At 49.8% G+C, this 13,006-nt stretch overlaps 1 protein-coding gene across 6 annotated transcripts in view; it reads right to left on the minus strand.

Annotated features, from left to right (window-relative positions):
- Positions 1-1,168: 1,168 nt before the first annotated feature.
- Positions 1,169-13,006, minus strand: part of LOC119451014 (DENN domain-containing protein 2D-like) — a 428,171-nt gene continuing 416,333 nt past the window's right edge. For all 6 annotated transcript variants that reach the window (XM_049666396.1, XM_049666395.1, XM_049666393.1 and 3 more), the window contains one exon: positions 1,169-1,418. In XM_049666396.1, the coding sequence (XP_049522353.1) occupies positions 1,378-1,418 (41 nt within the window). In that variant the 3' untranslated portion in view covers positions 1,169-1,377. The remainder of the gene's footprint in view (positions 1,419-13,006) is intronic.

The following is a 13,006-nucleotide window of genomic DNA, read 5'->3' on the forward strand; positions in this document are numbered from 1 at the left end:
GGGAGGAAAAATGTGAAAATAAAGTTGAAGTTGCTTTGTAGACTTGCTTTGACAAATTTTCCTGTTGCGCTTCTAAAATTGTCTCTCTTTGTTTTCAAATCTATTTTTGTGTTATGACCCATTCCTGCCCAAGGCCCCATGTGAGAGGTCGGCAGTACTCCTGAAATAAATAAATAAATAAATTCTTTGCCATTCCATCGCAATCATTCAATCATGATCATGCCGCCATGTCATACCATCGTCGGCATTGCATCGTCACCGTAGAGTCATCATGCACTAGTCGTTGTGATTGCGCCAGGCCATTGTCGATCATCAGTCTTGTGGTCGTCACACCATCGTCATCCTATCGTTGTCATCATCTATCCAGCTCATTCCACCTTTATTCCATCATCGTCACTGCATCATAGTCATCATGCCGTTATGACCATGGCCGACCTTGGCGAGCGTGTGTCACAGCAAAGTAGGCCAATCACGCATATAGTCGAAGCAATGGAAAATCCCTAATGAGCACCAGATTGTAAATAAGGGTGTAGTCAGCAACAGGTCTGTCGCTACGATGCTAATCACATTAACCTCGACAGTCATCGTCAGATATGTTTATGGTTGTTTCCTTCGTATATTCTTCCCTTGCATTTCCTAGTACCATTCTTGCGTTCTTCTGTACTATTTGTTATTTTTGAGTTATGTCCCCAGTCTCCTCTGTAATGCCCATAGGCACTGAGGTAAATAACACGACACGCCGGATATTGTGTAACATTAGAGGCGTTGTCGCTAATACTACAATACCACATGACTTGTGCAATATTAAATACTTGCTAACTTCATGAAAGATTATGGGTACACCAGTGACACGTGCGTTACATAGTGACTACAAATTTATTAAGCTAAATACAGCCTCTAGAAAATAAAAAGCGATGGGAGGAGTCACCATTCAGCAGACTACGTTTTCTGCTCTCAATTCCTCCTTCTTAAAAATGTTTGCCCCCTCCACACAAAATTACCCTATTAAACAAATTTCTGTCTGTGTGCAGTCTGTGCCTACTTCTTTTTATGTTTCCGCTTGCTGTCCTGTGCTCGTTCAGTCTGGGCCATAGTTAGCTTCTTGCTCAAAACCTAACATATGCACTTCAAGAACTATGTGTTAGAATAACATTCAATTGAAATGGGACATGGTTTTTCCAAGAACTCTTTTTTATATACAGGTCAGGGCACAATCAAAAGATTGTGAATATATATTCATGTTTGAACATATGAGACGGATCACCATGATTCCAACGTTGGCGCGGAGCTGTTACGGCGCACAATATACAAAGGCACGCCCATTTCGTTCTCCTTCAAGCTGCAGAACTTCTTGCATGCACTGACAAGTCGCCCACTTCATTCACGCTGAAAAGCCTTCAAGTTCCAGAACTTCTCACCTGCACAGACAGAACATAACACGTAGTAAATAAAACACAATTGCGCACTACCGCAGCAACCATATAAATTACTGCTATAGCAATCAAAACCTGATGACTGAAATATCCTATATTCAAGCAAGCTAGATGTAACAGTCAAACAGCATTAATTATGGATAATCCCGTGTGATCACAATAAAAGAAAAAATAATCATGCACACGTAATTATAAATGCTAGACAGTGAGGTTGATAAATAGGGTCACTTTGTGTTCCCGTGCGAGTGTTTGTTGGTGTGGAAACACGCAGCTACGTGGGGCACACAGAAAACGGGGCAGGCAAGACGACAGAGAAGACACGGGGCATCTCTGTCTTCCTGCGTGCCCCGTTTGCACTGTAGTTGACGTAATGCAGCATCAACTAGCCGTTATGTAGTATCAACCGTGATTTTAGCCACATATCTAATAGCTGCGAGAATGTTTTATCTTATGAAGCGTTAAGAGCGCAACAGTCGTCACACATGTCAGCGTATTTGTTGGAAGGCCCGCTACATTGACGTTTCCCACAGATACGATCGTCACGATGTGGCTAACAAGCGGCGAGCGCGATGACGAAAGCGGAGGAGGTGGGTGCTAGTCAACCTTCAGTGTTGCGGACAATACGCTAGCGTGTAGCTGTCATATAAACAAAAATTGGAGGACGCTTAAGCTTCGCTTTTAAGAGTGGAACGCGGCAGCATTCAAACATCCCCTGACTGCTTCTCAGGCTTCCCGACAACTGCAGCAACCGTAATGGTTACCGGGAAACACTGGCGGCGAACGGTATACACGAAGGCGAGCTTCCTGGTAGAAACGCGGCCTCTTGCATGGGGCGATCCCGGAGATATTGCAGCCGCGCAAAAAAAAATTGCATAATTTTCAGGTTTCCGTTTTTGTTTCGTACTTTTATTATTTCAGTCTGAGAAGACTTAACATAAAAAGCATGCGCTGTGGGTGTTTTGTTTCATGACATTTTTTTGTGGATTGTCATTCTCAAAATTCCGAGGAATAGCTTTGCCAAGAATGCAAGACAAGGTATGAGCAACAGTAATGATAGAATGGTGTGGCAATATAACCCGCATCTACCACATATATTCAGAGGGCCTGCGTGATTGGGGATGATTTTCTCCGCCACCCGCCGACATCGCACGCCGACACCGGTTGCCGACGCCGGATTTTCTGCGACACGGGGCCCTTAACGCTTTCGCATTAAAAATTAGAATTTACCTACTCGCTTTAACGACCGTGTTGCAATGGCAATATTGTAGGTGCCGTGGAAGGGATCCGCATCATATTGTTACGGAGAGTATTTAATTAACAGTAAGCGGCTAGCACTAGTCTAGTCAAGACTGTACAGGGCGCACAGGTTCCAGCAGATTTCAGTCCGCCCCACCCAGCCCCACTACAACGTCTTTGTCTTTGCCATTGCTCGTGACATTATCCTCGGCCGATGAAGCACCGTCCCGGTGCTTGTTGTGGTCAAAATGGGTTAACACAGTTGTAATGTTTGCGGCGGGAAACATGGACTATGTCACTTCGTGGTGTGGCAGTTGATGAGGTGGATGTCATGGGAGATTTCTCATAGGTGACAGGAGACACCTGGCGCAGCACGCGATAGGGCCCGACGTACCGCAACATTAACTTTTCACAGAGGCCGACACGACGAGATAGGAGCCAAAGAAGAACGAGAGAGCCTGGTGGAAAATCAGTATCCCGGTGTCAATGAACGTAAATGACCTTATGTGCGGTCTGCGATGACGAGAGCCAAGCGCGGGCTACTGTGCGCGCGACGAGTGCACGCATGATGGCATCTTGCGCATAGGAAGTCGTGGACGTGGAGGCCGGATCAGAAGGGAGCAAGGTGTCGAAGGGTAGTAAGGGATGATGTCCAAAAAGAAGATAGAAGTTTGAGTAGCCGGCAGTTTCATGACGCGATGAGTTGTGTGCAAATGTGACAAACGGAAGCACAACGTCCCAATCGTGGTGGTCATCAGAAACGTAGAAGCTGCGTACTTCTTGTGTGGACCGTGGAACCGGGAAGTCGCGGACGTCATGAGCCTTGTCAGGGTCCGGTTGCACACCAGTAGCGTCGACTAGGTGTCCAAGTAATTTGATCTGGCGGCACCCAAAGGTACACTTTGATGAATTGAGTTGGAGGCCAGCCCGGCGAAATATGTCGAGAATGGCCGACAGACGAGAGAGGTGGCTGTCAAAGCTGGGCGAGAAAACGATGACGTCGCCCAGACAACAAAGACAGGTCGACCATTTCAAACCGCGTAGAAGAGTGTCCATCATTCGTTCAAAAGTTGCAGGAGCATTACACAACCCAAAAGGCATAACCTTAAATTGGTAGAGGCCGTCGGGTGTGATGAATGCGGTCTTCTCACGGTCGCGCTCATCGACGGCAATGTGCCAGTACCCGAGCGGAGATCTAGCGACAAGAAATATTTGGCACCATAGAGGCAGTTGAGCGCATCATCAATTCGTGGGAGAGGATACAGATCCTTCTTTGTTACCCGATTGAGATGGCGATAATCGACGTAAAACCGCCAGCTGTTGTCCTTCTTTTTCACAAGCACTACAGGGGATGCCCAATGGCTAGAGGAAGGCTCTATCACATCTTTATCAAGCATTTTCTCAATCTCCTTTTGGATGACTTGGCGCTCAGAGTGAGACACTCGCTAAGGGTGCTTGTGAAGGGGGCTGGTGTCTCCAGTGTCGATGCGGTGGGCCACGACATGTGTACGGCCTAGTGGACTGTTCTCAACATCAAATACGTCAAGGTATATAAATAGGACACCACAGAGTGCTTCACTTTGGGAAAGTAAGATGTCGGGGGATATCATTTTGTTCAAAAGTGCCTGGGTTGACGCCGGAATGACAGGTTGGGTCATGGCCTCAGCGTCAGCAGCGAATGCAGAAACAGTACATCCTTCCAGAGGTGACAGTTCGGCTAGGGAAATTCCTTGAGGAAGAACATGGGTCGAAGTAGAAATGTTGAGGACTGGAAGCAACATTCTGTTGTTGGCAACAACCACTACGATATGAGGAAGTGCGATGTTGCGCGAGAGGATCAGGTCTGTGAACAGAGCGACCACATATTCACCATCAGGAACTGGGGAAACGGTGACATAAGGAAGTAGGTAGCAGCCTGCGCCGGTAGTCGTAGAAACTCCACGGAACGTAGGCGAGTGTTACTTGATGCAGCATCATCAGGACAGAATGGCAGCTCGAGCCGCAAAATGCCAGTAGAACAATCGATGAGGGCAGAGTGGGCGCTCAAGAAGTCAATACCAAGAATGACATCACATGGGCAAGCGTCGAGAACAGCAAAGAGAAGTGAAGTGTGGTGACCAGCAACAGTAACGCGGGCAGTGCACATACCAAGAACCGGTGTTCGGGTGCCGTCAGCTACTTGCACAGTAGGAGAGACAGCAGGTGTCAGCACTTTTCGTAAGCGGCATCGGAGCGTAGAACTCATAACAGATATGTGGGCGCCAGTATCAATGAGAGCAGTAATGGGCATGCCGTCAAAGAAAACCCCGAGCAAATTGCATCTTGAAGTAGGATTCAATAGAGGTTTTGCGGTCCTTGTAGTCAATGCAGCCTAACCTCCCGGAGCTGCACTGGCTACTTTCCCGGGTAGTGTCCAGAGTAAGCCAGAGAAGGAGAGCGACGGCGTTGAGGGGAGCGTGACTGGCCACTCTGAGGGGACGGCGATCTGCTGGACCAGTGTCCTCGTGCAGCAACATCGGCGTAGGTCGATTCAGAGCACGAAGACAGATGGTGAGGATCTCGGGCCGGAAGTTGGTCGACGAGAAGAGATGTGCTATATTACGGGCCACGATCTTGGCGGCGGTAACCAGGGAAGCTTGGTCGATAATTCCGACGATTGCGGCAGTGGCGTGAAATGTGGCCGACGCGAGAGCAAGAAAAACAGATTGGTCGATCGCCAGGCGTTCTCCACTCAGATGGGTTTCAGTAGCGGGGTGTGAACCGGGGAGCGGAAGCGGCAGCAGCAACAATTGGGGCGGTGTGGTGTTCAGTGTGAGGACCGGAAGCGCACATGGGCGGAGGGACGTAACTGGTGGCTGGTTGAAATAGGACGCCCATATTTGCAACCTCTTGACGGACAACGGCCTGAATGAGGGATATTGTCACCAAATGGTCGTGAGCAGGTGCCTGATAAGCGGCTGGGACCATGGCTTCGAGCTCCTGGCGAACAATTCTGGCCAAGTTGTTAGGCGTCGAGAACGGAGGGGGTGTCACGGGATTTTCGCACGAGGAGGTCGCAGCTGTGTTTGGGAGTCTGTTAAAGCGCTGAGTAATCCGCCTGCTTTTTGCTTGTTCAAACCGCCAGCATTCTGTGATGATGGAGTCAACCGTGGTGCAGTGCTTACACAGGAGTATGTTGAAGGCATCGTCAGCTATGCCTTTCAACACGTGGCCAACCTTGTCCACCTCTGGCATGTCTTTGTCAATTGTGCAGCACAAGGCTAGCACATCTTGGATGTATGTGACGTATGATTCCGTGGACGTCTCAGCTCTGGCCGCCAGCTCGTGCCGGGCTGTCATTTGTCACGCGGCCGATCGGCCAAACAATGCACGCATCTTCTCCCTGCATACGTCCCAACCTGTCAGTTCTTCTTCGTGCGTGTTAAACCACACGCGAGCCATGCCCCATAGGTAGAAAATGACGTTGGCGAGCATTAGGGCCCCATCCCACCTGTGGTGCTTGCTGACGCGCTCGTACAATATGAGCCAATTGTCGACGTCATTGTTGTCCGTGCCGCAAAACGTGCCGGGGTCGAGGGGATGTGAAAGGACCACGGTTGCTGGAGGAGCGGGCATGAGCTGCGATGACTGCGTACTGTCTTCAGCCATGGAGGCGGGAGAAACGTGGCGTCTTCTCCGAAGATTAAGGCCCGGGTGGAATAGAGCCCGCAACCTCCACCAAGATGTTACAGAGAGTATTTAATTAACAGTAAGCGGCTAGCGCTTGGCTAGTCAAGACTGCACACCGCGCAGTCACAGGAGATCCTCTGACCCAGCCCCACTACAACGTCTTTGTCTTTGCCATTGCTCGTGACAATATTAAAGCACCATGGGTTGATTCATTGTCAAGCACCTAAAGCAGCCTCGGTATATTTATTTTAACATGCAAAATTTATTGTAATGCCACGAATTCAACTACACCGTGGCTGATAAACGAGGGATACGGAGCCCCACTTTGTTTGGCGTGCACCTTAAAGGGAAGCTGAAGTGATTTTAGAATTGGAAGATTTAGGGGAGTTTGAAAGACTGACACAGTATAACTCAACTCCTGCAGTATTTTCTCGATTATGCGCGTAGCAGCGCCACAATCGCGCTTAAAATTTTTGTGAAGCTCCGCCCCCTTTGTGCGTGCCGAGAGTAGCGGCGAAAGACCGGGCGCAAGAATGACGTCAATACAGGGGTCACGTGAGCGCTCTATTCGAATCATGCTCCTCGCGGATACCTAAGATGACATCACGATCGTGTTCCACATCAGAGCCCATTAAAGGATCCGCGGCGTCTACCGCAGATTGTTTTTGCTAAATTAAAGCCACTTGTGACTTCTGGCATTTTAAACTATCATTTTCGTATTCAGGGGGTGAAAAACTATAATAATTCGTTCAAAGCTCACTTTTTTCGAAAAGTGCTTCAGCTGCCCTTTAAGTACCAGCTTCGGCCCCTCATACGATACCAGATATTAAACGCCATATTTTGTTCTTGTGATTTTCGAACGTCACTACCCAGTTATATAGGTATGTCTATGTAATATATATATATATATATATATATACACACATTTATGTAGTGGGAATCCCCGGGTCCCATGACCGCCACACGCGCAGCGAACGTCGCGTCAGGTGCATGTGTGCCAGGGAGAGTTGGGAGAGGGGAAACTTTCCTTCTGCGGGCGGCGCACGGGAATCGCAAGCGCTATCAGCGCCACCGGGTGGGTCACGTGAGATCCCGCTGACATTGCCCGGGGCTTTTTGGTCTCCAGCAAGCGGCGATAGCAGAAGTCTCCGCTGCCGCTCCCGTATTCCCGCACGTGGTTAGTCAACCGTGTTCGTGCCGCGGCAATCGCCGCGGCCGCCCGTATTCCCCAGGTGGTAAGTCGAAAGCCCTTCTTTACCTAGTGTATTATTCTCTTCGAAGGGAACCCTCAGCGATGTCAACTATAGCTAGCTGGCCTGCTCGAAGTGTTAGTTGCAGTCGTAATAAATGCTTTCCGAGTGTACACGTGCTTGTTGTCGATTGTTTCCTCGAGCTGGTACCGGACCGCGGTTGATGGGCAGGCATGAGGCAACCGCGGGACTCGGTGTGTCGAGGCAGAGGGCCGTTGGAATCCCCCCATAGCCCGGCATTTTGGCATTCACAACGTGGGGCGAGCTCTTGGAAAACGGGATGACGATCGTTTCGGTGCAAGGAAGACTTTGACCGGACCAGCGTTAGGCCTCACCCAAAGGCATGATTGCTAGCTAGATTGGACATGTGCTTTCTTGAGTGCGAGTTTACGCTGCACCAGTGCCACTGAACTCGTGTAGACACTGAGATTTGCAGCAAGTTTTCTCCTAAGAGTAAGCCCGAAGCGAGTGAGTGCAGCAGCCGGCGCGGTGGTCGATTTTCCCTGTACATATGTAAATAGCCTCCTTTCTGTATCTTTGGCTCTGGGAGCCGGGCGCCGGAAACGCTGGCTAGGACGTCAGCAGGGCGCAGTCCCAGGAGTCTGCTCAGAAGCTGTGGGTTGAGCAGCGAGCGGGGCCCACTTAGCTAGGCCTGCATCTCCTCACGGCGGCTCATTGGAACCCTTTATGGGGCTTTTGTGGCATTGGTATCCGTCATGGACGCGATTAGGCCTAAGGCTCTGCGGAGCTGCCGGTTGCATGTTCGAAGACGACCATTCCGTGACATTTAGCGGGTGCAAACGCATTCGCTAGTTTTACTATACTCGCCCGAGCGGAGAAACCTCGTTCGAAACAGAAAGCTTATTTTGTTCAGATGAACTCAATATTTTGCGGGCGCAATAACGGAAATCTAGGGGGACCATAGAGCGCTTTGTTCATACGCTGGATCGGACCGGAAAAATTCGGTCGAAGCGAATAACTTCATTCAAACGAACTGGATTGTTTAGTTTTTTCGTTGCTGCATAAAGCTATGCGGTAGACGGGTGGTTCAGCATCGTGTCAGACGGCCGACGCTGCGGCGGCCTTTACTGCCTTAATTCTAAGTGTTTGTGGAGTGCATTTGAGCGACTTTGCAGAACGAGTGAAGCCGCCTCGACTTGCTATTGCTGCCATCGTCCACGTCCCTGCCTGCTGTCTCGGCCTCAAATTGCAGCGGAGGCCCCTCCCTGTTCGCGGTCCGATGCAGTAGCACATGACAGACAGCCACAATGAGGGAGGCCTACCATCATACACTCCCACGAGGATGTGTAGGTGCGAGGTTGATCGTGCCGGCGCGTGCGCCGTTTCAAAAAAGTCCTGACCCACTGTTCCCAGGTGGACATTGCGGCGCACATCTTGAGGGCAAGCCATCTTCAGCCCCCGTCATCGTGAACCACAAGTGATAGCTGCCATATCTGGGTGCCGCCACACAGGACTGTGCTGCCTATCAACGTGGATTCTGCCATTTCCTGCCGGAGTTTACCATCGCATCTGCCCGGATACTTTGTCAATGCCGTCGTTCCAGCAATTTCTCCGCCGTAGGGCAACATTTAAAGGTGGAGGGATGTGGGAATCCTCGGGTCCCATGACCGCCGCATGCGCGGCGAACGTCGCGTCAGGTGCATGCGTGCCAGGGACAGTTGGGAGAGGGGAAACTTTCCTTCCGCGGGCGGCGCACGGGAATCGCAAGCGCTATCAGCGCCACCGGGTGGGTCACGTGAGATCCTGCTGACATCGCCCGGGGCTCCTTGGTCCCCAGCAAGCGGCGATAGCAAAAGACTCCGCCGCCGCTCCCGTATTCCCGCACGTGGTTAGTCAGCCGCGTTCTTGCCGCGACAATCGCCGCGGCCGCCCGTATTCCCCAGTTGGTAAGTCGGAAGCCCTTCTTTACCTAGTGTATTATTCTCTTCGAGGGAACCCTCAGCGATGTCAACTATAGCTAGCTGGCCTGCTCAAAGTGTTAGTTGCAGTGGTAATAAATGCTTACCGAGTGTACACGTGGTTGTCGTCTTTTGTTTCCTCGAGCTTGTACCGGACTGCCAACCGTGCGGCTCGGTGTGTCGAGGCAGGGAGCCGTGGGCAATCCCCCCATATCCCGACAATGTGTATATGTGTGTATGTGTGGATATTGCCACCTGTAGGTAGTGGGTCGAGGGCAAGAGTGGGTCGAGCCCAAGAGAACAAAGAAGACCGCGCGCTCTTTCCCTGCTCGAGCCGGTCTCGACGGTCGCGTTTTCCCAAGAGCCAGCTGCTCTACGGTTTATTAAACCTTCGAGACTACTTCTTGAGGCTCGTGACAAACTGGTGGAGGTGCTGGGTAAGCGTCCTCACGGATGTTGCAGACCCCTCCAAGGATCCGCGCTACGAATCCAGTGCCTGTCGACACGCCCATGCAACGGGCCAGCCGCAGGATCAGGGGACTGTCCCCAGAAGTCGTCGACGCTACGGTTCCCGCCACATCAACCGGTATGACCAGCGTTCCCTTTCAAACCACCCCAACCGGTACGGGAAGCATGTCGAACCGGTACACACTTGAAAGCCCACGGATCCCAAAGACGTTTCATAGCACAGTGTTTGAAGACGTTGAAGACTGGATGGTCGACTTTGAGCGCATGGCCTCCATGAACGAATGAAACGACACAGAAAAACTCAGTCACGTCTACTTCTACCTCGAGGATGGCGCACGTACGCGGTTTCAGAACCGCGAGGAGCAAGTGACATCGTGGCGCGAGTTTTGTCGTCAGCTTTTTTGGAGACCTACACTAGTGCTGATCGCCACGAACGAGCGGCACGAGCGATTCAGGCCCACGTCCAGTTACCAAACGAAACTGTGACCACGTACATCGAAGACATGACACGCCTGTTCCGACGAGCAGATTCAAGAATGACGGAGGAGAAGAAGTTACGTCATCTGATGTGTGGGGTCAAGGAGCAACTCTTCACTGGCCTCGTACGGAGCCCTCCGAAGACGGTCCCGGAGTTCTTGTCCGAGGCCGTGACAATGGAAAAGATGCTTCTGCATCGCTCGAACCTGTATGAGCGGCACGCGAACAGCACATCTGCTGCTGACATTTTCACGGCCAAAGGAAGCAACGGCGACTGTCTGCGAGAACTCATTCGCTCTGTAGTGGGTGAAGAGCTGCAAAAGGCCGCCGTAACACCACACCCCATGGTAAGCTCCATAGCAAGCATTATCAAAGACGAACTGCACCAGGCGCTCCATGACAATATATATGTGCTTATATATTTAAGGTTATTTGATATGGTATATGCATTGACCTATTGATGAAGTCTGTAGAATCAGTGCTGTAAGAATGAATTTTTTTTGTACAACTTCTTTTGTATGCTTAGTTCTGTACCCATTTCTTTGTTGTTATCTAGACATATTTGAGTGTTTGCATTTGTTGTATGCCATGTAGAAGGTGGGCTCAGGTTTCCTTCAAGCGAATTTTGTCGCTTTTTGCCTGGGCCATCCAGCATTATCCTGATGTAAACAAGTAATCAAATCAAATCAAATCGAAGCAGCGACCACAGCAGGGGGCCAAGAAGAAAGTGGGCTAAAGAAGAGGAAGAAAACAGCCTCGCATGTCAGAGACTGATATAATTCTGGAGTCGTCTAATAGTCGTTTAGATCTGGTGAATTGTTCAGTTAAAAAGCCGGCAGATCCCACACCTTGTGGGAATCGATGTTATGCGAAGCAGTGTGCGGAGAGCCTACCAAGTTAACGAAACGACCATGAGAGCACCAAGACGTAGGTGGCTCTTTCATGACCTACATGACACGCATGTCATGACATTTATGTCATGAGTCCTCAGGGGTCTCTTTAGCTACACCAAAGAGACCTTAAGGCGAAAGCCTTGGTCATGCTCATGACTAGTGAATTCAACCATCAACCTTCAGCCTTTTCCTTCACTTAGTACCACATCCAAACCCATTCCATTGGTTTTTGAGCGTTAATCTTTTTGCTGAGTCATTCTCATGTTTGCTGAGTCATGGTCATGACTATGATTTCTAACATCATCCTTTAGTGTTTCCTTCACTTAGTGCCCACCTCCGAACCCATTCCAGCGGTATCTGAGTGTTAATCTTCTTTTGCTGAGTCATTGTCATCTTTGCTGAATCATAGTCATGACTATAACTTCTACCATCATCCTTTAGTGTTTCCTTCACTTAGTGTCCACGTCCGAACCCATTCCAGCGGTATCCGAGTGTTAATCTTTTTTCACTGAGTCATTGTCATTTTTGCTGAGTCATGGTCATGACTATGACTTCTATCATCATCACTCAGTGTTTTCTTCACTTAGTGTCCACGTCCGAACCCATTCCAGTGTTTTTTTTTTGTGTTAATCTTTGTTCACTGAGTCATTGTCATTTTTGCTGAGTCATGCTCATGACTATGAAGACTTCTACTAGCATCCTTTAGTGCTTCCTTCACTTAGTGCCCACTTCCGAACCTATTCCAGTGGTTTTTGAGTGTTAATGTTTTTCACTGGGTCATTGTCATGACCTACATGACACGCCTGTCATGACATTTATGTGATGAGCTATCACTTATGTTCATCATAAACTCCTGTCATACTATGTCAATTTTGGCACCTACCAAGTTAACGAAACGACCATGAGAGCACCAAGATGTAGGCGGCTGTTTCATGAGTTACATGACACACATGTTATGACATATCATTTATGTTCGTCATATACTCTTATTATAGTATGCCAATTTTGGTACATACCAAGTTAACAAAACGACCATGAGAGCACAAGGATGCAGGCGGCTAGATAAATAAAAAAATTAAAATAGATAGATAGATAGATAGATAGATAGATAGATAGATAGATAAAGTATAGACCACTTATAACGTAACCGCTTATAGTGCAGGACCGGATATAGTGCGGTCTTTTCAGACTCCCGTTAATTTTCCCATAGCACTCCATGTACACACGTATCGCTTATAGTGCAGTTGCGGGAAATGAAATACTGGTTACAGTGCGGCTGCCTGGGAGTAGGGAAGTCAGCGGAGACGGCCAACGCTCCCCTCAAACGAGCGCCCCAAGGAGTGCTCGAGGAAGAAAGAGAGACGAAGTGGAGGAGAAGGGCACGTGGTGCGAACGAACAGCCAGTGAGGCTGAAACCATAATCTTGAGTGCGAGTCGTGAAATATCACGGCGCGCATAGCGAGCGAAGGCCACGAAACTGACAACGCTCGCTTCACGATAACGGCAGTAAACGAAACTTCAGGGAGGCGGGCGGCGCCGCCACAGCACGGCGAAGGGCGCACGCGGGGACCGTGGAATGTGAGGGAGGAGGGCGGCAGGGAAGCGGATTTCGCCTCGGCAACTCCGCCACTTCGGTGGCTCCCCTCGCCCTCCCTCGTAGC

Source organism: Dermacentor silvarum, chromosome 4 (assembly GCF_013339745.2).
Source record: "Dermacentor silvarum isolate Dsil-2018 chromosome 4, BIME_Dsil_1.4, whole genome shotgun sequence".
Classification (NCBI taxonomy): Eukaryota; Metazoa; Arthropoda; class Arachnida; order Ixodida; family Ixodidae; genus Dermacentor; species Dermacentor silvarum.